We start from the raw sequence: 25,054 nt of genomic DNA, 5'->3' as shown, positions 1-25,054 counted from the left end.
TATACATGGAGATCATATCCCCCCTTATGTATTACACATGGAGATCATATCCCCCTTTATGTATTATACATGGAGATCATATCCTCCCCTTATGTATTTTACATGGTGATCATATCCCCCTTATGTATTATACATGGAGATCATAACCCCCCCCCCCTTTATGTATTATACATGGAGATCATATCCCCCCCCTTTATGTATTATACATGGAGAACATATCCCCCTTATGTATTATACATGGAGATCATATCCCCCCTTATGTATTATACATGGAGATCATATCCCCCCTTATGTATTATACATGGAGATCATATTCCCCCCTTATGTATTATACATGGAGATCATACCCCCCCCTTATGTATTATACATGGAGATCATATCCCCCCTTATGTATTATACATGGAGATCATATCCCCCTTATGTATTATACATGGTGATCATATCCCCCCTTATGTATTATACATGGAGATCATATCCCCCCTTATGTATTATACATGGAGATCATATCCCCCCTTATGTATTATACATGGAGATCATATCCCCCTTATGTATTATACATGGAGATCATATCCCCCCTTATGTATTATACATGGAGATCATATCCCCCTTATGTATTATACATGGAGATCATATCCCCCCCTTATGTATTATACATGGAGATCATATCCCCCTTATGTATTATACATGGAGATCATATCCCCCCTTATGTATTATACATGGAGATCATATCCCCCTTATGTATTATACATGGTGATCATATCCCCCCTTATGTATTATACATGGAGATCATATCCCCCCTTATGTATTATACATGGAGATCATATCCCCCCTTATGTATTATACATGGAGATCATATTCCCCCTTATGTATTATACATGGAGATCATATCCCCCCCTTATGTATGATACATGGAGATCATATCCCCCTTATGTATTATACATGGAGATCATATCCCCCCTTATGTATTATACATGGAGATCATATCCCCCCTTATGTATTATACATGGAGATCATATCCCCCCTTATGTATTATACATGGAGATCATATCCCCCCTTATGTATTATACATGGAGATCATATTCCCCCTTATGTATTATACATGGAGATCATATCCCCCCCTTATGTATGATACATGGAGATCATATCCCCCTTATGTATTATACATGGAGATCATATCCCCCCTTATGTATTATACATGGAGATCATATCCCCCCTTATGTATTATACATGGAGATCATATTCCCCCTTATGTATTATACATGGAGATCATATCCCCCCCTTATGTATTATACATGGAGATCATATCCCCCTTATGTATTATACATGGAGATCATATCCCCCCTTATGTATTATACATGGAGATCATATCCCCCTTATGTATTATACATGGTGATCATATCCCCCCTTATGTATTATACATGGAGATCATATCCCCCCTTATGTATTATACATGGAGATCATATCCCCCCTTATGTATTATACATGGAGATCATATTCCCCCTTATGTATTATACATGGAGATCATATCCCCCCCTTATGTATGATACATGGAGATCATATCCCCCTTATGTATTATACATGGAGATCATATCCCCCCTTATGTATTATACATGGAGATCATATCCCCCCTTATGTATTATACATGGAGATCATATCCCCCCTTATGTATTATACATGGAGATCATATCCCCCCTTATGTATTATACATGGAGATCATATTCCCCCTTATGTATTATACATGGAGATCATATCCCCCCCTTATGTATGATACATGGAGATCATATCCCCCTTATGTATTATACATGGAGATCATATCCCCCCTTATGTATTATACATGGAGATCATATCCCCCCTTATGTATTATACATGGAGATCATATTCCCCCTTATATATTATACATGGAGATCATATCCCCCCCTTATGTATGATACATGGAGATCATATCCCCCTTATGTATTATACATGGAGATCATATCCCCCCTTATGTATTATACATGGAGATCATATCCCCCTTATGTATTATACATGGAGATCATATCCCCCTTATGTATTATACATGGTGATCATATTCCCCCTTAATCTCCTCTTTTAAGTGGAGGATACATTCAGTTCCTCTAATCTTTCCCTTCGCTTTTTTCCCTCCAGTTCCCCAATGTTCTTTTTGTGAATTGGTGCCCAAAACTGAATTGCATATTCTAGATGAGGTGTTAATAATGATATGTGCCTGGGGGGGAGGGGGGGATGATATCTCTCTCTATGGAGTCTATATCTCTCCTAATAAAAGAGAGGATTTTGCTCGCTTTACAACCCACAACTTGCATGCCATTATTAAGCTTGTGATTTACGAAAACCCCTAAATCCTTCTCCATCATTGACCCCCCAGATCCTTCTCCACCATTGACCCCCCAATTGTACCCCCCCCCAGTATGTATGATGTATGCATATTCTTAGCCCCCAAGTGCAGAACATTACATTTATCAAAATTAACCCTCATTGGCCCCATAGTCCCCCAATTACACAGAACATTGAGGTCGGCTTGTAAGTTGGAGACATCCTGTAAGGACGTTATTCCCGGCACAGCTTGGTGTCATCTGCAAACACTGAAATGGGATTTATAATCCCAAATCCTATATTGTTTATAAATATATTAAAAAGTAAGGGTCCCAACACTGAACCTTGGGGTACCCCACTAATCACACTGAACCTTGGGGTACCCCACTAATCACACTGAACCTTGGGGTGCCCCACTAATAACACTGAACCTTCTGGGACCCCACTAATCACACTGAACCCTGGGGTACCCCACTAATAACACTGAACCTTGGGGGACCCCACTAATCACACTGAACCTTGGGGTACCCCACTAATAACACTGAACCTTGGGGGACCCCACTAATCACACTGAACCTTGGGGTACCCCACTAATAACACTGAACCTTGGGGGACCCCACTAATCACACTGAACCTTGGGGAACCCCACTAATAACACTGAACCTTGGAGTACCCCACTGACAACCCCTAGGTCATTCAGATTATGAATCATTACCCACTACTCTTTGAATACGATCTTTTAGCCAGTTTTCTATCCATTTACATTTGGATTTTTCCAGCCTGTAGACTTTACCTTACATATTAGCCGTGTGTGGGGAACTGTGCAAAACGCTTTTGCAAAATCCAAGTGTACCATGTCCTCCGCCACCCCTTTGTCCAAGTATACCACATCCACCATCACCCCTCTGTCCAAGTATGCCACGTCCACCGCCACTCCTCTGTCCAAGTATACCACGTCCACCGCCACTCCTCTGTCCAAGTATACCACGTCCACCGCCACCCCTCTGTCCAAGTATACCACGTCCACAGCCACTCCTCTGTCCAAGTATACCACGTCCACAGCCACTCCTCTGTCCAAGTATACCACGTCCACAGCCACTCCTCTGTCCAAGTATACCACGTCCACAGCCACTCCTCTGTCCAAGTATACCACGTCCACAGCCACTCCTCTGTCCAAGTATAATATGTCCACTGTCATCCCTCAGTCCGAGTATACCATGTCCACAACCACCCCTCTGTCCCAGTATACCACATCCACTCTTTCCAAGATTTTGCTCACCTCTTCATAAAAAGAAATCAGATTTGTTGGACATCTTCTGTCTTTCATGAATCCATGCTGTCTGTTGCTTAAAATATTTTTTTTCCAGCAAGTACTCCTCTGTGTGTCTTTTATTAAACTCTCCAGTATCTTCCCAACTATAGAAGTTACACTAACAGGCCTATAATTACTTGGGAAAGATTTTGACCCCTTTTTAAATATTGGTCCCACATTGGCCTTACACCAATCCAGTGGTACTATGCCAGTCATTAAAGGGGCCCTAAAAATGAGAAACAATGGCTGTGAGATGACAGAGCTCAATTCTTTAAGGCCCCGTGGGTGTATGCCATCCGGTCCAGGGGCTTTATTCACCTTTATTCTGTCTAAATATTTTTGGATCATATCAATTGTTAGCCAATGTGGATCATCTGGAGCTGTGTCAATACCATACCCATTGAGGACAAGAGCCCCCCCATGCCCCTTTGTATACACAGAGCTGAAGAAGGGATTTCATACATTGTCCTTCTCTTTGTCCCCAGTCACCCCCTCTAGATGGTTCTGTAAAGGGCCTACATGCTCGGACTGGACCTTTTTTACTATTAATATATTTAAAAAAATTTTGGAGGTTTGTTCTGCAATGTTTTGCCTCCCTGAACAGATGAGTTTTCAGGGATCACCTAAAGGCATCTAGAGTAGGGGATAGCCAGACAGGTCAAGAATTCCAGAGAATGGGAGAGGAGGAGGCAAGGGATCTTGAGAGCAGGAGATCATGAGAGGAGCGGAGAGGATGGTTTGGGAGATATCTGTATACAAGACTGGTGATGCAGCTGGGGGTAGAGTTGTGAATAGCTTTGTATGTTGTTGTTGTTAGCATTTTGAATTTAATTCACTGGGCAATCGGAAGCCAGTGGAGGGATTGGCAGAGAGGGGTGGCAAACAGTGAGCAGTTGGTAAGGTAGTTGATCCTGGCAGCAGCATTCATGATAGACTGGAGAGGGAATAGCCTATGGAGAGATCGGCATATGAGAAGGGAGTTGTAAAAGTCAAGGCAGATGTAATAAGGGAGTGAATGAGTAACTTGGTGGTTTCATTAGTCATTTCATTAGTTAGAGGATCAAGTGCATCCACTGAAGATGAGAGTGAACTGCTGTAGACAACGGTGGCCGGGTTAGGACAGGAAATGGGAGAGATTTTGTCATAGAGGTGGTCAGTAACAGAACAGAAAAGAGAAGGGTGAAGGTTTCTACAAGTAATCATTTGCTGCTTGGGGGGATAGGTGGTTGAAAACAAGTATACTGTGAAACTGATGAGGTTGTGATCATAGAAAGGACAGGGGGTGTTGGTGAAGTTGCCAGGAGTGCAGAGATGGGGTTATACAAGGCCAAGCGTATTACCATCAGAGTGAATGTCCATTGTGTTAGGTCACAAGATGAGGTTAAGTTGAGAAGTTGAGCTGTAGCCCGGCTGTTAACACTAACAGGGATGGTAAAGTCACCAAGAATGATAATGTGTAATTCAGAGGAGAGAAAGTAGGGTAGCCAAGTCCAAGGTGCTCTGTGGGGATAGAAGGAATGCAACTCCACCTCCTTTCCATCCACTAGGTCTGGGTGAGTGAGTCCACTGGAGACCACCATAGGAGAGGGCAGCAGGAGAAGCCTTTAGTTATCTCAGCACAGTCTAATTAGCCCTCCTGGTTCTTATCTGAAGACTACAAAGTGATTAGTCTTTATTTTGTACAGAACAGGATGGGGGATTCTTTCAGTAGATTAGCAAAAGAGAACTGGACAGAGCTGACACCATTAAGTCCACAAAAGTGCTGGGTATTGTCAGCCCACAATAGGACTTAAGAAGTCAGAGCATTTCTAGCAGGTCAACAGGTAATTTATTATTGGGCCTTTAAAAAGGACAAAATGCTGAGAAATGTTCATGTCCTGCACATTTTTTTTGCTGTGATATACACTTCAAGAATTCAGTTTGTCAAATTTTGACAACAAATTTAACATTCTCTGGGCATGTCCAGAACATTGCCGAGTGAGCTCAGACGCAGGCCACCCCCTGACATGGATGGTGTATGCTGTTTCTGGCCAGCTCTGTGCTTCAGCGGAGGCTCTCCTTCCCTGGCCAGCCCCAACCAAGCTGCCCTGAGTTCCTCCTGCAGCCCCTTCTGGCCAGTTTGGGAACCTGGAGTTGATGCCAGTTGAACCAGGCGCTGTCCAACCCATCCCACCGGGTGAGCAGAGAGTACCTGAAGGAGAACTTTAGCCTGGGATGGGGGACAGGAGGAGGCAGGAAAGAGGGAAAGTGGGAGGGGGCCAAGTCACTGCACCATGGGCTTCTGGGTTGTACTTGTCCCCTGGGCCAAAAGCTTTCAAGCTTTCAAAACTACAAGCCGATGGTTATAAAGACTGTCGGAACTTGTAGTTTTTTCATATTTATTTATTTATTTATCGAGTTTATATAGCGCCAAAGGGTTTGCTCAGCGCTGTACAATAGAGGGGGGGACAATACATGAAACAGTACAGTAACATCAAACAGCACACAAGGGGTAAGAGGGCCCTACTCTTTCGAGCTTACAATCTAGGAGGGAGGGTGTAGAGGTACAGGAGGGAATGGCTGTGGGGGATGGAGTGGTAGGAGGGAAGGGCAGCGGCTGTTAGGTGAGGGTGGGGTAGGCTTCCCTGAAGAGGTGGGTTTTCAGGGAGCGCCTGAAGGTGAGGAGGGAAGGTGACAGTCTGATGGATTGGGGTAGTGAGTTCCAGAGGATGGGGGAGGACCTGGAGAAGTCTTGCAGTCGTGCGTGGGAGGAGGAGACCAGGGAGCAAGATAGAAGGAGGTCCTGTGAAGAGCGAAGGGTACGGGTAGGGTGGTACCTGGGAATCAGGTCGGTGAGGTAGTTAGGGGCAGTCTTGTGAATGGCCTTATAGGTCAGAGTGAGCAGTTTGAATTTAATGCGTCGGGCAATGGGGAGCCAGTGGAGGGAGAGGCAGAGGGGGGTGGCAGAGGTGGAGCGGCTGGTGAGGTGGATGAGTCTGGCAGCTGAGTTCAGGATGGTCTGAAGCGGGGAGAGTTTGCACTGGGGTAGGCCGGTGAGGAGGGAGTTGCAGTAGTCAAGGCGTGAGATAATCAGGGAGTGTACGAGTAGTTTAGTGGTGTCTGGGGTAAGGAAGGAGCGTATCTTGGCGATGTCCCGGAGGTAGAGCCTGCATGTATTTGTAAGTGATTTGACATGAGGTTGAAAGGAAAGGTTTGAGTCCAGAATGACGCCAAGGACCTTGGCTTGCTGGGCGGGATTGATGGTGGTGTTGTTGGTAGTGATGGAAAGGATGTATGGGGGGCGCGGGAAGGGGGAAAGACGAGAAGCTCGGTTTTGGAGAGGTTGAGCTTGAGGAAATGTAGCGACATCCAGTCAGAGATGTTGTGTAGGAGGTGAGTGATGCGGGCGGAAAATGTGGGGGTCAGGTGAAGGGTGGATAGGTAGATTTGAGTATCATCAGCGTAGAGGTGGTAGTTGAAGCCGTGGGAGTGTATGAGTTTGCCAAGGGAGGAGGTGTAGATGGAGAAGAGAAGGGGTCCAAGGACAGAGCCCTGGGGGACCCCAACAGAGAGGGGGAGGGAAGAGGAGGTGGCACCGTTGTAGGAAATGCTGAAGGAGCGTTGGGATAGATAGGACGAGAACCAGGAGAGAGCGGTGTCTCTGATGCCAAGGAAGAGTAGTTTATTAAGGAGGAGGGGGCGGTCAACTGTGTCAAAGGCCGCAGAGAGGTCTAGGAGAAGGAGGACAGAGTAGTCGCCTTTGGCTTTGGCGGTTAGTAGATCGTTGGTGATTTTGAGGAGGGCAGTTTCGGTGGAGTGTAGGGGACGGAAGCCAGACTGTAGTAGGTCAAGGAGGTTGCTGTCAGTTAGGTGGGCGCTTAGGCGATCGTAGACCAAGCGCTCAAGGAGCTTGGACGTGAGTGGCAGCAGGAAAATTGGTCTGAGGTTGTTGAGGTCCGTGGGATCCAGGGAGGGCTTTTTGAGTATGGGGGTGATGTGTGCATGTGTTAGGGGGGAGGGGAAGACGCCAGTAGAGAGGGAGAGATTGAAGATGTGGGTAAGGGAGCGGATGAGGGAAGAGGGGGGTGACCGGAGGAGTTGAGAGGGGATAGGGTCCAGGGGGCAGGTAGTGAGGCAGGCTTCTGAGAAGACTGAGAAGATATGCACAGAATACTGTGAATGAGTGACATGGCCGGGTGGACAGAGCCCCCATTTTTTTAAATTGTTACAGCTAGTGGAGGGGGGCAGTCCGTTCATTACATGCTACATGTTGCACCCTGAATATAGCTGTGACATGTAACTTGCTACAAAAGGTGAACTTATCCTTTGAGTATATTTGAGTTCTAGATAATGCTAAAGCCACTCTTGTTAAATGCAGACATAGTTTCTACAAATATGGAAACCAATGTGGTCAGTCTCTTGCTAGAGTGCTTAGACAATGGAAATCCAAAGCATATCTACTGGTAGTACGCCACTACTGTAACCCACCTGTTCATGCCCTCTGAGATAGCGTAAGCATTTAGGGAGTATTTTGCTTCCTTATACATTGTCACTCCAGCCCAGAATAAATAAATGTGCTTTGTGATATACTCAGAGAGAGGATTCTGGATTATGGTCGGAGCACCAGAATGCCTTCTGGAAACAATCTATAGCCTTGCTTAACCAATAAATTCTCTGGATTTTTCCCAGGTCATCAAGCAAATGAAAACTGGCAAAGCACCAGACTCAGATGGCTTCTCCCTGGCCTAGTAAAAGTGCTTTCAGGAAAAGCCTGCTCAGTGCCCATGAACACACTGTACACCCAGAAACATTAACAGCCCATATCTCAGTGATCACCAAAGAATGAAAGATCCCACTCGATGCTCCAACTAAAGGCCTATTTCTCTGCTCAAGCTTGCTCCAAAACTATTCACTAAAATCTTAGCTACCCATCTGATTCCTTATCTTAATAACATTATCCATTATGACCGGGTGGGCTTTATACCAGACAGAGAGGCATGTGATGGTATGATCCGAAGACTTAATGTTATACATTCTGTCCTGCCAGGGACTACTCCAACTCTCCTTCGTTCTACTGATGTGAAAAGGCCTTTGACAGCGTGAATTTGTCCTTCATCAGGGTCACACTGGAAGACATAGGCCTTAGTCCGACTATGAGAATGTGGACTGAGTCACAGCACAGGTGCTAATGGATTGCTCTTGTCTCCTTTCCCTGTTACAAATGGTACAAGACACGGTTGTGCCTTTTCACCTCTCATTTTCCTTTTAATGTGTGAACCATTTCTACACTATGTTAGGAGTAAGCAGAACATTCATAATATCTTGACTGGGCATAAATGCCATAAGGTCTCTACTTATGCAGATGATTTGCTCTTTTTTAGCAGTTAACTGGATGTCACCATTCCCAACTTGATGGCTGAATTTAGACGTTATGGTGAATTATCTAATTTTCAAATAAATTATCAGAAGTCTGTGGCACTCAGCTTGAACCTGTCGGAGGTCATGCCACAGAGACTCAAATCCTTTGCTTTTAGGTGGCCATCTTCCAGAGGATGGGAGAGAAGTTCTGGAGGCGAGTGTGGGAGGAGGTAACTGGAGAGCAGGAGGTCTTGGGAGGAGAGGACAATATTTGCAGATGAGGTTGGTGATGTAGCTGGGGGCGATGTTGTGGATGGCCTTGCATGTTGTGGTTAGTATTTTGAAATGATATGTTGGGCTAGTAGAAGCCAGTGAAGAGATAGGCAGAGGGGCAGTAGTCATGGATTGGTTAGTAAGGTGCATTAGTCTGGCAGCAGCATTTATAGCAGACTGAAGGGGGGATAGCCTGTGTAAGGGTAGGCCAGTGAGAAGGGAGTTGTAGTCAAGTTGGGAAATAACCAAGGAGTGAATAAGCTGTTGTGTGGTGTCTTTAGTGTGGAAGGGGAGAATTCTGGAAATGTTCCGGTGTTTGAGGCTGCAAAATTTAGCCTGATATTGGATGTGGGGGATGAAGGAGAGGTCAGAGTCTAGGATTACACCAAGCACCACCTAGCATGTGTGGAGGGACCATTGGTTGTGCCGTTGATCTCAATGGTAAAGTCATGGGGAGGAGATACAGAAGGAGGAACTATTAGAAGCTCAGTTTTAGAAAGATTGAGTTTGAGGTAGCGGTGTGCCATCCATACTGATATGTCACTTAGTAAACTTGTGACCTGTAAGGGGATTGAGGGGGTGAAATGAGGAGTTGAGAGATAGATCTGGGTGTCATCAGCATAGAGGTGGGATTGGAAGCCATTAGAGGTTATCAACTGGCCTATAGAAGAGATATAGAGGGAGAAGAGGAGGAGCTGAAGGACGGAGCCGTGGGGGACCCCATCAGAAAGAGGAAGAGGAGCAGAGTAGATGGTATTGTATGTGACACTAAAAGTGCACAGAGATAGGTACCAGAATACCCAGGAAAGAGCAGAGTCATGGAGGCCAAGGGAGTGGAGTTTGTTGAGGACGAGTGGGTGGTCAACTGTGTCAAAGGTAGCAGAAAGGTCTAAGAGTATGAGTATGGAGTATGGCCGTTGGTTTTAGCAGTTAAAAGATCATTGGTGAATTTTAATAGAGCATTTTCAGTGGAACATTGTGGGAGGAAGCAGAACTGTAGGGGATTGAGAAGGTTGTTGTCAAGGAGGTAGCAACTCATACCACTGTGGATAAGGCATTCAAGAAGCTTGGAGGCAAATGGCAGCAGGTAGCTGGGTCTTAGGTTATTCAAACAGGTGGGGTCCAGTGAGGATTTTTTAAGTATGGGGGTGGCCAGTACATGTTTGAGCGTGGAGGGAAACGTGCTTGAAGAGAGGGAAAGGTTGAAGATGTGGGTTTGAAAGTTTAGGATGGAGCAGGAAGGTGGCCATAGTAATTGAGAGAGGACAGGTCCAGGGGAAATTTGGTGAAGTGGACAGAGGAAAGGAGTTTGGCAACTTCCTCAGTGGTAATGGGGTTGAAAGAGGAAAGTGTTGATTGTGGTGTTGGAGTTGGTGAGTTGGTTGGTAGAGAAAGCTGGATGCTGGCTATCTCATTAATCTCACCTCACTAATTGTATTGATTTTGTTATTGAAATGACTGGCAATATCCTGGGCAGTAAGCAAGTTGGTGGCTGTAGGCAGTGTGGGGTGAAGTAAGGAATTAAAGGTAGAAAAGAGTTGACAGGATTTGGATGAGAGGGTTTTGATGAGACTTGTGTAGTGGGTTTGTTTAGCAGTATGAAGGCAGGAGCTGTATTTGAGAAGGAGGGATTTGTAGAGGGTGAAGTCTTTCAGGGATTTAGTTTTACTCCATACTCGCTCAAGAGCACGGCTGCATCTCTTGAGACTTCTGGTGTCATCTGTTTGCCAGGGTTGTGACAGGTGAGGCCTGGTTCTGCGTGTAGTGAGAGGAGCGTGTCCAGGAAGGATGACAGAATGTTGTTGTAGGCAGAAGTGCCCAGGTCTGGGAAGGACAGGGGAGCAATTTTATCATAAAGGCAGTCAGTAGCAGGATGAAGAAGGGAAGGGTTGAGGTGGCCAAGTTTCCTGCGGGTAACCGTTTGCTGGTTGGAGGCATGGGAGGTAGGAGACAGGGGAAGTGTGAAACTGAGAAGGTTGTGGTCAGAGAGAGGAAAAGGGATGTTGGAGAGGTTGCTGGGAGTGCTTAAGTGGGAGAATGCGAGGTTGAGGGTGTTGCCATTGGAGTAAGTGGTGGCTTGTGCCCATTGTATTAGGTTAAAAGAGGAAATTAAGTTGAGTAGTTGAGAAGTGGCTGAGGTGTTAACATTGACTGGAAAGAGATGCCTGTAGCAAAAAGCAAGAAAAAGAAAATAGCGCAGGGTAGACATGACTTAAGAGGGGGGTAGGAAAGACAAGAAAGGGTTAAGAGAAAAGTAGGTGGGAGTTAGAAAATGGGCAGGTTATATGATTGGTGACGGGAGTGCAGGGTGGGGTCTTCAGCATCTTTGGGTGTGGTTGTGGGGGGGTCATCCTATTCAGTCCAGGATAGGGCATCAGTGGAGCAAGTTTTCCTCCCACCCTCCCTGGGGGTGTGTGTGGGTGTTTTTTTTTTATTCTCGGTGTGTTCTGGCTCCGGAGGCGGTTGTTGATCTTTGGAGGCGGCACATACTTTTAAGCTAAAGCGAATGGTTGGGACCCATCGGTGGGATGGTGTGTTGGGACCCATCGGTGGGATGCTGTGTTGGGACCCATCGGTGGGATGGTGTGTTGGGACCCATCGGTGGGATGATGTGTTGGGACCCATCGGTGAGATGGTGTGTTTGGACCCATCGGTGAGATGGTGTGTTGGGACCCATCGGTGGGATGGTGTGTTGGGACCCATCGGTGGGATGGTGTGCTGGGTGTATCTGATCGTCTGTGCGTCTTTAATTTTTTGCGCTGTGACGGGAGTGACTTTTGGGGGTGGGGGGACCGCTTGGTCGGCTCATGTCCCCCTCATTATGTTTAACCCACCCTGTGCCTGTTAAGGGGTACAGGGTGTGAATGTGAATGTCCCAGTATTGTGTATAGTGTGTGTTCCTTTGTCCCTGCCATATGGTTGCCCATTGTCTACTGCCATGTGTCCATTCCTTTGTTCTGGGCCACATGGCTGTCCATTGTTTGTTTGCCATGTGCTCCCCCCCATGGTGCTGTGTCTTCCTGTCCAGCGAACTATTATGGGATGTACTGTTTGTGCATTGGTGTGGGGGTTGGTCAATGTCCTTTGCCACATGGTTGCATCCCATTGTTCTGTGTCTGGTTGGATGGGGAGGGGTGATGAGGTGTTTCCTGCCTATACTGTAGCCCTTCCCACTGAGAGGGTGGGCTGATGATGTATTTCCTGTTCCTGGTTGTGTTTCCCCGCCCTCTGTATAAAACATGTTGTTTGTGTAAAATAAAGGTTGTTGGCTTCCTGTTTTAGTAAGAGCTGGGTATTGTCTATTTTCCTGAGGGATGTCGAGGGTGTGGTCCGTGGATGGTGTTCGGACAGGGGAAGTTGTGCTATAACGGAAAAACTCAGTGCAGTCTGGGTTCCGGTTCCGTTACATTGGTGGCAAGCGGTGGGATTGTGCTTCCAACTGTAAACACATCCAAACCACCACCGGGATTCAAGAGCAGGAAAAGACGTCAGTCACCCCAGTGGAGATATGGACCTGGCATCAGAGTTCCCAGGGCTGCTACAGACTGTTCTTGCAACATACCCCAGGACTGTGTCTACGGATCAGTACCTGGAGCTCAGGCAGCGGATTTAGGAGGTGCTTTGGAGAGGAGCCGTCCAGGCTGCTGGTATGGACAAAGGCAAGTGGTATCCAACCCCAGAGGAGAGGGCCAGGGACCATCAGAAGTCATGGATGCCATTCCTGGGAGAGCAACCCCAGGAGCAATGGGTGGCTGAGTTGGACAGACTGGTCCAGCAGGAGATAGAACTGGACAATAGATATCGGGCTCTGCAGTGGTACGCAGAGCAGGAATATTTAGGGGTGTCCACAGAGTGCTCTCCTGAGGGACTTGACTTTGGTGGGCCTGGATTGCTGTGGGAGAGCCTTACAGACCTTTTTGTGTTTGGCGATAGAGGAGAACCTACTCTGGAGGAGTTACGAGAAGGCAGAGAGGCTATGTTCAGTCTCAGAGGGGTCTCAGAACTTAAAGCAGATCTGGAATACCTGCTGAAGAAAGAACTGGATCTAGAAAGGGCATACAGGAAGCTGCTAGGACATGTTCGGCAGCATGCCCAAGAATCAGCAGTGGAAATTCCAGAGACTGGGGATCTGATAGACCTCTCGGCTGAGGAGGAACCAGCAGTAGACCTGGCAACAGGGCCAAACAGTACTGAACTCTGCCCAGCACTGGTAACGTCTCCTGAGTTCCACGAACAGGAGATGGTGAGCCCCGATCCCCAAACCCCAGTTCCAGAGGCTGGGGATTTGATTGATTTTTTTTCTGAGGAGGAACCAGCCGGGGAGCCGCCAGCTGAAGTGCTGACAACCGGACAGAGGGTCCAGGACCTCTGTCCCATGCCTGTGGTAGTTTCAGAGGCCCAGGGTGAGAAGGGAGAGGAGGTTGTTGTCCTCTCTCCCCCACAGTCAGCCAGAGTGGAGGAAACTGTTTTCCCTCCCAAGCCAGGATCTGTGCACCAGGGGGACAGTGACAGTGGAATTCCATCCCAGCAGCAGATCCACAGTCTGGGAGGGGAGGAAGCCGGCCTACCTCCCCTATGGTTAGCCGGAGCAGATGTGGGGTCCCCAGCAGAAGTGCTGGCAACAGGGCAGAGGGCCGCTGGCCTCTGCCTAGCAACTACAGCCACCACCTGGATACCCCAGGGATGCTGGGCAGTTGGCCCAGATCCCCCACAGAAGGATGAAGGCGGCCCAGCCACCCTGTCTTCTCTCCAGCGGCTGAGAGGATTTCCGGGAGAAGGACCAGTCCGTACTTCTCCCCAGCGGCGGGTATGTTCTACGGGAGAGGCAGAGGTTGGCTGGGTGAGTAACACTTGGTGTGGGACAATTTGCATGGGGTACTGTGCAGGTGCCGGCATTGAGAGACTGGAGGTGCAGAGTAACTTCAGAGTACATCCGTCTGGGATCTACTCCTGTGTTACTCTCTTGCCGAAAGGGGAGATATGTGACGGGAGTGACTTTTGGGGGTGGTTGGACCGCTTGGTCAGCTCATGTCCCCCTCATTATGTTTAACCCACCCTGTGCCTGTTAAGGGGTACAGGGTGTGAAAGTGAATGTCCCAGTATTGTGTATAGTGTGTGTTCCTTTGTCCCTGCCATGTGGTTGCCCATTGTCTACTGCCATGTGTCCATTCCTTTGTTCTGGGCCACATGGCTGTCCATTGTTTGTTTGCCATGTGCTCCCCCCCATGGTGCTGTGTCTTCCTGTCCAGCGAACTATTATGAGATGTACTGTTTGTGTATTGGTGTGGGGGTTGGTCAATGTCCTTTGCCACATGGTTGCATCCCATTGTTCTGTGTCTGGTTGGATGGGGAGGGGTGATGAGGTGTTTCCTGCCTATACTGTAGCCCTTCCCACTGAGAGGGTGGACTGATGATGTATTTCCTGTTCCTGGTTGTGTTTCCCCGCCCTCTGTATAAAACATGTTGTTTGTGGCGGTCGGGTACCGGTTCCGTTACATGCGCTATAAACAAAAAAAATATTTTCAGGAAAAAAACTATATTTTGGACATTTTGCTATAAAACATGTCCAGTAAAAAAATCAAATTTCCTCATAAATTTAGGCCAAAATGTATTCTGCTCCGTGTCTTTGCTAAAAAAAATCTCAATACGTGTAAATTAACTGGTTTATGTGAAAGTTATAGCGTTTACAAATGGCGGGATATATACTGGAATTGGGTTTTTTTTACTAGTAATGGAGGCGATCAGCGACTTATAGTGGGAGTGAGGCGGGCATTCTGACACGGGGGGGGGGGACTGACTTACTGTTACTGACATCCCCAGTGACACCAATACAGTGATCAGTGCTAATAAAAAGCACCAACACTGTACTAATGACACCGGGCAGGAAGGGGTTACCATGTGGGGTGATCAAAGGGTTACCTGTGTGCTGTGTTTGTGTTTCACTGCAAGCATGCTGCTATGCAGAGCCATACAAAGCAGTGTGCAGGAGCTGACAGAGGAGAGATCTGTTTTGTCTATACACAGGTCTCTCCCCTGTCGGAGATACTCGGTGATCATTAGCGGGTGCCAGCAAGTAATCACCGGCCGGGACCCGGTGATTGACAGCCGAGGCTGCGAATGGCGGTGCTACCCAGAACAGTGAAATCACATATATATACATGATTGTGCGCACCCGTTCCGAGCTGTAGCAGTATTTCTGCTATAGGGCGGCACGGAACCGGTTAACTACATTGGTAAAGTCTGCCGAGTCCAACAATCACTTACTAACAAATACAAACCGTACCGGAAATGTTGGATATCTCTCCTTCTGGACACGGGGAACACTCATAGCAGCATTTATGTATGGAAGAGCCAAACTTTTTTCTGCTGCCGGGTAAACAGGGATCTGAGCATCGAGATATCAGAACCTGAAATCAGAAATTATTATTAATATCATTATTATCATTATTATCATTATTATTATTATCATTATTATTAACCTCTTCCATACCGGACACTTTTACCCCCTTCCTGCCCAGGCCAATTTTCAGGTTTCAGCGCTCTCACACTTTGAATGACAATTGCGCGGTCATACAACATTGAACCCAAACTAAAATTTTATCATTTTCTTCACACAACTAGAGCTTTCTTTTGGTGGGATTTAATCACTGCTGGGGGTTTTATTTTTTGCTAAATTACCAATAAAACCCGAAATTTTGAAAAAAACACATTTTTCTTTGTTTCTGTTATAAAAGTTTGCAAATAAATAATTGTTCTTCATAAATTTAGGCCGAGATGTATTCTGCTCCATGTCTTTGGTGAAAACAACCCAAATTAGGATGTTTTATTTATCTGTAGGAAAGTTATAGAGTTCACAAACTATGGGATAGATCTGAAAACCGATCAATCCTGAAGTACTGATGGCCAATCTAATTTCTTGAGGTCTAAAAATGTCAGGACAGTACAGATATCCCCCAAATGTCAGGACAGTACAGATATCCCCCAAATGTCAGGACGGTACAGATATCCCCCAAATGTCAGGACGGTACAGATATCCCCCAAATGTCAGGACGGTACAGATATCCCCCAAATGTCAGGACGGTACAGATATCCCCCAAATGTCAGGACGGTACAGATATCCCCCAAATGTCAGGACAGTACAGATATCCCCCAAATGTCAGAACGGTACAGATATCCCCCAAATGTCAGGACGGTACAGATATCCCCCAAATGTCAGAACGGTACAGATATCCCCCAAATGTCAGGACGGTACAGATATCCCCCAAATGTCAGGACAGTACAGATATCCCTCAAATGTCAGGACGGTACAGATATCCCCCAAATGTCAGGACGGTACAGATATCCCCCAAATGTCAGGACAGTACAGATATCCCCCAAATGTCAGGACAGTACAGATATCCCCCAAATGTCAGGACAGTACAGATATCCCTCAAATGTCAGGACAGTACAGATATCCCCCAAATGTCAGAACGGTATAGATATCCTCCAAATGTCAGGACGGTACAGATATCCCCCAAATGTCAGAATGGTGCGGATATCCCCCAAATGTCAGGACGGTACGGATATCCCCCAAATGTCAGGACGGTACGGATATCCCCCAAATGTCAGGACAGTACAGATATCCCCCAAATGTCAGGACAGTACGGATATCCCCCAAATGTCAGGACAGTACAGATATCCCCCAAATGTCAGGACAGTACAGATATCCCCCAAATGTCAGGACAGTACAGATATCCCCCAATGTCAGGACAGTGCAGATAATTAAAAAAATAAATGACTTGAGATCTCCCCCAAATCCGTACCAGACCCTTATCTGAGCCTGCAGCCTGGCAGGTCAGGAAAGAGGGGGGGGTGATTGACACCCCCCCCCCAAACTACACCAGGGCACATGCCCTGAACATGGAGGGGTGAATTGGTGCAGGGGGCTTCCCCCCACAAAGAGAACAGTATGATCTGGTGCTTAACTAGGACCAATGGTAATGCAAACAATATGTAAGGGAGTCCTTATAAGTCCTAATTACTCTGACAAAGTCCTTTTAAGGCCCAGAATTCCACAATATACAAAAAATCCAAAGAGTTGCCGGCGGCAGCCGTCCACAGGGAGTGACCAGCTATGTAGGGAGGGACAGGAGGTGCCAGCTAAGTGCAGTATGTGTATAAAGATGGTTTATTAACTGCTTAAGGACCACCCTATAGCAGATATACTGCTCCAGGGGGGAATCTGTGCGCAGAATCACATGTGTATATATATATATATATATGCGTGGGTTTCCTCCGGGTATTCCGGGTTCCTCCCACACTCCAAAGATATGCTGGTAGGTTAATTGGATCCTGTCTAAATTGGCCCTTGTATATGAATGTGAGTTAGGGACCTTAGATTGTACACACCTTGAGGGTTAGGGACTGATGTGAATGTACAATATATATGTAAAAGTGCTGCGTAAATTGACAGCGCTATACAAGTACCTGCAATAAATAAATAAATAAAGAAATATATATATGTGATTTCTCATTTCCTGGTAGGGGGCGTGCGTGAGCCATTTGCGCCCACGACTGTCCATCACCGGGTCCTGGCCGGTAATTACCCGCCCAGTGATTACCGAGCATCTTCGACGGGGAGGAAGATTGTTTTGTTTACAAACTTCCTCCCTGTCAGCTCAGGCACACTGCACAGCACTGCCATCCAGAGCAGTGTGATTACAGTGAAGCACACACCACCGCCCCCTAGTAATACACTCCCAGCACACAGTTAACCCTTTGATTGTCCCTCATGTTAACTCCTTCCTGCCCAGTGCCATTAGTACAGTGTCAGTGCTTTTTATTAGCACTGATCACTGCATTGGTGTCACTGGGGATGTCAGTGACACCAAGTTGGTTCCCCCCCAGTGTCAGAATGTCTGCCGCATTCCCGCTAAAAGTCGCTGATTGTCGCCATTACTAGTAGAAAAAAAAATCTCATTATCTATACCGCCATTTGTGAACACTATACCTTTCATGTAAACCAATTAATTTACACGTATTGGGATTTTTTTTAGCATAGACACGGAGCAGAATACATTTTGGCCGAAATTTATGATGAAATTTGATTTTTTAAATTTTTTTACTGGACATGTTTACTAGCAAAATGTCCAAAATCTTGTTTTTTTCCTCAAAATTGTTGGTCTTTTTTTTGCTTATAGCGCAAAAAATAAAAAATGTACAGACGATCAAATACCACCAAAAGAAAGCTCAATTCATGGGGAAAAAAGGATGTAAATTTCATTTGGGTGCAGCGTTGCATGACCGCACAATTGTCAATTAAAGTAACGCCACACTGTACCGCAAAAAATGGCCTGGTCAGGAGGGGGGGATCCTCTGGAGGGGGAGGGGTTAAAGAGGTTAAAACACTCACAAGATGACTACAAACTTCAGACGTATCAGATTAGTAGGTCCTTAGCTCCCTCCTTTAGCAGGGTCTGCCGCTGTCATCTGGGCTGGAAGATGGGAGAACGGAGCCGGGATGCCCTGTGTATATGAGGAAGTGCACCGGAACCCGCGTGGAACGCACGGGCAGAAGTGACATCACTGGAAGGAGGCGAGGATCGGGACCAGGAAGGAGGGGAGGATTGGGACCAAGAAGGAGGAGAGGATCAGAACCAGGAAGAAGGAGAGGATCGGGACCAGGAAGGAGGAGAGGATCGGGACCAGGAAGGAGGAGAGGATCGGGACCAAGAAGGAGGAGAGGATTGGAACCAGGAAGAAGGAGAGGATCGGGACCAGGAAGGAGGAGAGGATCGGGACCAGGAAGGAGGAGAGGATCTGGACCAGGAAGGAGGAGAGGATCGGGACCAGGAAGGAGGCGAGGATCGGGACCAGGAAGGAGGAGAGGATCGAGAACAAGAAGGAGGCGAGGATTGGGACCCGGAATGAGGTGAGGATCGGGACCAGGAAGGAGGAGAGGATTGGGAACAAGAAGGAGGCGAGGATCGGGACCAGGAAGGAGGAGAGGAACGGGACCAGGAGAGGATCGGGACCAGGAAGGAGGAGAAAATCCGAAAATTTAATCTATTTTAAGGACCCCATTTTCCCGGGACTACACTGAATCCCAGCAGCCTTCCCCTCAGATCTGCTAGAAAAAGCACTGACACTGTACTAATGGCACTGGGCAGGAAGGGGTTAACATCTGGGGAGATCAAAGGGTTAAATGTGTGCTGTGTTACTATAAGTTGTGTCCATGTGCTTCACTGTAATCACACTGCTTTGGATGGCTGTGCTGTGTGCACAAGCTGACAGGGAGGATAACTGTCCTCTTCATCGGAGATGCTCAGCAATCTCCGGGCGAGTGATCACCGGCCAGGATCCAGTGATTTACAGCCACGTCCATGAATGGTGGCGCTACCCTACTGTATATATACGTGATTTTTCTGTATTCGGTATTTCTGCTATATGGTGGACAGGAAACAGTTACTTACCAGCCTACTCAGCCACAGAACCTGTGTCATTAATATGTGTTCGGGTGTAAAGGGATGAGGCAGCCACCCTATTTGGGCACAGAATGTGGAGATGAGGCCACTGCCCCCTGAACATGGGCACGGGGTGCCTTGCAAGGGGGAGGCGTATGGTACATTAAGGAAGAGGCTGTATGATCATTACTTCCCATTTCTCAGCCACTAGTGATGGTCTGCACACCCCCTGTGTGTTCGGGTCGCGGTAGAAAGTTATACTGCGAACATTGAACATAATGCAGGTCTATGGGACTTGAACTTGTAAATTTAAAAAATGCCCATTTGGACGGCTTATATGCAAGTTATTGGCCATAAATGTGGGGACTTGGGCACTGCCCTGAGGGATATGAATCAGTGAAAGAAAACATTTCAAAAAGTATTGTTTTTAAAGGCGTAGTCATTTTCGTTGCTAAAAGTTAAAAAAAATGAAAAAATTCCTTTAAATATCATGCCTGGGGGGGGTCTCCCTAAACAACCTGCAAAGTTGCACATCTGTGTATTAAACCTGCTGCAGCAAGACTGACATTTAAAAAAATCTATACCAGACCCCTTAGGTCTGGTAGGAAGGTTAGGAGGGACCCCACAGTAAAAATGTATTTTAAAAAATTGTGTGGGATTCCCCCTAGCCCTTTAGGCTTGGTAGGACTTTTAGGGGAACCGCACCTCCCAAAATTGGGGAGGAGTGCATGGGATCCCCCCTAAATTCCTACCAGACCCTTGATCTGAGCACAGGCCTGGCAAGCCAGGAGAGGGGGTGGGGCAAATGTCCTCATGCCAAGGAAAACAAGGGCCTCTTCCCCACATCCCTGGTCCAGTGGGCAGGGGGGGGTCTGTGGGCAGGGGGGCTCATTAGTATCAGGGTACCCCTTTAAATAAGGGGACACCCTGATGCTGCTCCCCTTGTGTGTGAGTAAGGGGTACTTGTAAAAAATAAATAGACCAGACTTTTGAAAATATCCTTTATTGAACAAAAAATCTGTTTTTGACAAGTCTTTTATTTTAAAAAATGGTTTCAGTGTTGTAATCCATCATCAATCACAGCGTCCCGTGTTGTCCTGACGAATTAAAAAAATCCCGACACCCGCCGACCCGTCTGCACCTGCGGAGTACTCGCCGATACCAACATTTGCAAGTCAGACGAAAACAAACGTCCCCTCTAGCTCCAGCCAATTATGTACCTGTCAGAACCATCATCCACAATTGGGCGGAGCTAGCAGTGACATCACCACTAGCTCCACTCAATTGCCGTGAGCCATGATTGGCCAAAGTCACTGAGACTTTGGCCAATCATGGCTCTTATTGTGAATTCAGCTGTGATTGGCCAAAGCATTGAACCTGACCTGTGGTCAGGTGCAATGCTTTGGCCAATTACAATGCGTCACCAGAGCGCATTGCACTGTGGGGCATACGGGCGAATGGCCCGTTGAACGCCCCAGATGTCCATGTGTTCAGTGAACACTCGAACATATAGACCATCCCTACAAGCCACCAAGGCTGTATGCCTGTAGCCAGGTGCAGTCTGCTTTCTTCACTGTAGGTGGCACCCGACACATCCTGGAAAATAAGTCAAAGGAAAATCATTTTTTTCTATGGTTTCTGGAGGCAGCGTTCCGGTTCGCTACTATGTGTTCAGGTGACCTTTGGTGGCCATCTTTGGTGACCACCATGTTTTGTCACATCCCGTCTATTAGGGAAAGTGATAGTGGAAGGGAAAGGTTCCTGATGAATAGGAACAGGCTAGCACCCTCCTAGATAGCTAGAGGGAGATGGAGTCAATTGGTAGTTGGGAGGGCTGAGCAGCAGTCCAGGTGTAATAGTTAGCAGGGTGAAATTAAGTCAGGGCTGAGATGCTCTGTAGAGCAGTTCCCTGACACCTCACCTGATCTAGAGACTTGGGGGAGTCTCTAGAACTCAGTGGGTGGGGGTGAGGTGGAGCTAGTCTGCACTCTTGAGGGATCCTGGCCAATCCTGAACAGAAGGCTTGGCATGGGGCCAGGATAGTCCTTAAGAGTGACCAATCCTGCTCAGCAGCAGGGAGAGTTTGGGTGGAAGATGTGTGAGAGGCTGAAGAGCAGGAGCCTGGGAGGGGGTTCGGGTGGGAAGGGGCTTACCTATAGGCAGTAGTCCTGGAAAGGAGGAAAGCTCAGGACTTCACTAGCCCCCAGAGCGAGGATCACTTTTGCAGTAGGGAAGGAGCAGCCCAGCAGAAGGCCTGAGAGCATCAACCAAACCACCAGCTCATAGGAGGACTGAATGAGTGGACATGCACCCCCTGGGCCAGAGAGGGGAAGGAGCACTCTAGTGAGAAACTGGATTAGCTTTCTTCCCGGGACTGCCTTACATTTAAAGCGACAGGAACTGGATCCCCTGCTCAGGGATTCCTTCAGACAGCTGGATAAAGAAGTATCTAGGGTCTGGGGTGGTACACCAGGAGAGGTTGGCTAGCTCTCCAATAAGATGATTCTTTGTTTTAAAGAGACTTGTACAAAGTTCCAGGAAGATTGTCCTCAATTGCAGTTCCTTTGGGCATCCCATACACCCCTTACCCCATCCAAGTTCAAAATCCCCTAATAAAACAAAAAACCCAAGATCAAGGACTGGTTACTGTCTCTGGAGTGCAAGTCTGGAAGGAAATGCATGTTGCCTGGGTGTGCAGGACTATAAGGGGACCCAAATCTCTAGTGACTAGTGAAGGGGTTAATTCTACACTAGGGACTCGCAAACCTGTGCTGCAACTTCCTTTTGGGACCAGACCACATTCTGCCTTCTAAAGACAGATACTGTTGGTGCATCTTTACACATCGCCCCTCTGCCAAGAACTGAACTCTGAGTGATACCCTTAGCGGCGCTCTCCCGTTGGGGTTGTTTGTAGTTTACATTATTCTACAACACAAGTTCTAATTTATCTGCAACTGGACTCTGTGTTTTTACTGCTGCACCCGCACACGTGCCAAGATAAGGGTGTGGTATAAATGTTATGGGGGCCCATGCCATTTTATCTTAAATGGGACAGTACACAGTTTTGTGGAAGCAAAATGGCATGGGATCCCACCAAAAAATCATAGTAAACCTTTATCCCTGCATTCAGCCTGGGTCACCAGGAAAAGGGCAGTCCTCCCTTTCTGGCCATGCCCAACCTGAGCTTCTATGACGCTGTCCTATCACTGATCTTCCTATAGCTCCATATTCTGCACATGACTATATTGAGGTCCCCGACTGCTCGTAGCACTAGGGTCATGACAGGTTGGCTCTCACCATTTTACTGTATCTAAATCTATCCCATAATAAAATAAGTCATTGTTCAGAATCTCCCATCAACCGTGATACTGACTGATGTCACTGCCCACCGAATAATATGCACTCCCCGGCCACTTTATTAAGTACACCGTACCAGTAGAGGGTTGGACCCCCTTTTGCCTTCAGAACTGCCTTCATTCTTCGTGGCATAGATTCAAGATGGTGTTGGAAACATTCCTCAGAGATTTTGGTCCATATTGACATGATAGCATCACGCAGTTGCTGCAGATTTGTCGGCTGCACATCCATGAAGCAAACCTCCCGTTCCACCACATTCCAAAGGTGCTCTATTGGATGGAGATCTGGTGACTGTGGAGGCCATTGGAGTGCAGTGACCTCATTGTCATGGTCAATGAACCAGTTGGAGATGGTTTGAGCTTTGTGACATGGTGCATTATCCTGCTGGAAGGAACCATCAGAGGATGGGGACACTGGAGTCATAAAGGAATGGATTGGGGCGCATGCGCGGCCGGCTCTGAGGATGGACGCTCACTGAAGAGAGCTCCGCCAGCCTAACGCCGGCACACTACGACCCCAGGGAATTATAATTAGCTCCATAGAGCCATCAAAACCTCACCATCCAACAGGGCTGTGACCCGCAGGAGGAAAGCGCCAGGTCACCCTGCAAAAATGATACATTTTTACCCAGCTCTCACTCCCTGCAACCAAGATGGCGCCGGTCCCCTGCAAAACGGCTCATCTGCCCAGCAACAGCATGAAGGGGAGACCACAGACCACCAGGCTGCACATTATCCGGACCCCAGGCTTAAGGGACCCCTCTACCCAGGAGACCCCGGTGAGTCCTCTCCCACCGTCTCCTACAACTAGCAGCCCGGCAAAATCCAGACCTAGGCTGGATATGGGATCTCCCCCTGACAGACAGCTGCATTCTTTCTCTCCTACCCTACTTTCTGATGCTGCTCCATCTCTAATTGAATCCTATCCTGCTTTTGACCAACCTATCACAGAGATTTCTATGAAGAACATGCTCCTTTCCCTGCAACAAACACTACAAAATGATCTGACGGCTTCACTATCCCAAATTTCCAACACGGTTCAAAACCAGGAAAAACGCATCCGCCATATCGAGAAAAAATTAGGAGAAATGTGCACCACACATAACAATCTTATAGATGTACATACAGACCATACGACAGACATCGAACAAATCAACCTCAAACTGGCAGATGTAGAAGGTCGCTCCAGGCGGAACAACATCAAATTCCATTGGATTCCAGAATCCATAGCTACAGATGCCATTGTCCCTTTCATACAAAATTATATGAAAAATCTTATTCCCACCCTCACTGACGTGGAATTGGCTATAGATCGAGCACATCAAATCCCCAAACCAACATTTTTACCTACGACGATTCCCAGGGACATATTGGCGCGCATACATTTTTACCATGTGAAGGAAAAAATTATGATTGCAGCCAGGAATCCGTCCTCCATCCCTTCAGCCCAAGCAAACATTAAATTGTTCGCAGACTTGTCCAAAGCCACACTAAACAACCGTAAAAAGCTCGTCAACATAACCAAAGCATTACGGAACCACAACATCGCATATCAGTGGGGCTTCCCTACGAAACTCAATGTCAAATACCAAGGCAGATTTTTCACAATTAATTCCCTAGAAGCAGGCATTGAATTATTAAAGTCATGGAGCATTATACCACCCGACTCCCATCAACCGGCATCCAACTGACTACAACACATGGAAACTGAGCGGATATAGCCTCCACTCCGTTGCATTATTATCTCCACGCTCAATTCCCTGGGCACCAATTACTAACACACAAGCTGGCAATCGGCCCCGATCGATCGAACAAACTGTTCATCCAAGTTCGTCCCCAGCATGAGCTCTCGGAAGAGTCATGCTTCCTCACGCCTCCTTCATATACAGTAGAAGATACTGCTACACATGTTACTTGCGTTGTCTGCAAGTCTTTCTTACCCTCATTTTTACCCCTGTTTTTACCCCAAGCTACCAGTCTTCAACAGTGAGAATTGTCCCTCT

The 25,054-nt window shown here is 47.1% G+C and overlaps 1 protein-coding gene across 1 annotated transcript in view; it reads right to left on the bottom strand.

Moving 5' to 3' along the window:
* LOC149442380 (vomeronasal type-2 receptor 26-like) overlaps positions 1–22,539 on the bottom strand; it is a 44,795-nt gene extending 22,256 nt beyond the window's left edge. The window contains exons 1-2 of the mRNA XM_089656172.1: positions 22,462–22,539; positions 15,537–15,660 (exon numbers count right to left, since the gene is read on the bottom strand). Coding sequence (XP_089512298.1) covers positions 15,537–15,660; positions 22,462–22,539 — 202 coding nt within the window. The remainder of the gene's footprint in view (positions 1–15,536; positions 15,661–22,461) is intronic.
* Between the last annotated feature and the right edge of the window lie 2,515 nt (positions 22,540–25,054).

The sequence above is a fragment of the Staurois parvus genome, unplaced genomic scaffold (genome assembly GCF_062004578.1).
Source record: "Staurois parvus isolate SC_StPar_1 unplaced genomic scaffold, SC_StPar_1.0 ptg000893l, whole genome shotgun sequence".
Taxonomy (NCBI): domain Eukaryota; kingdom Metazoa; phylum Chordata; class Amphibia; order Anura; family Ranidae; genus Staurois; species Staurois parvus.
The sequence above is the reverse complement of the archived record's forward strand: the minus strand, read 5'-3'. Positions and strand labels throughout refer to the sequence as shown.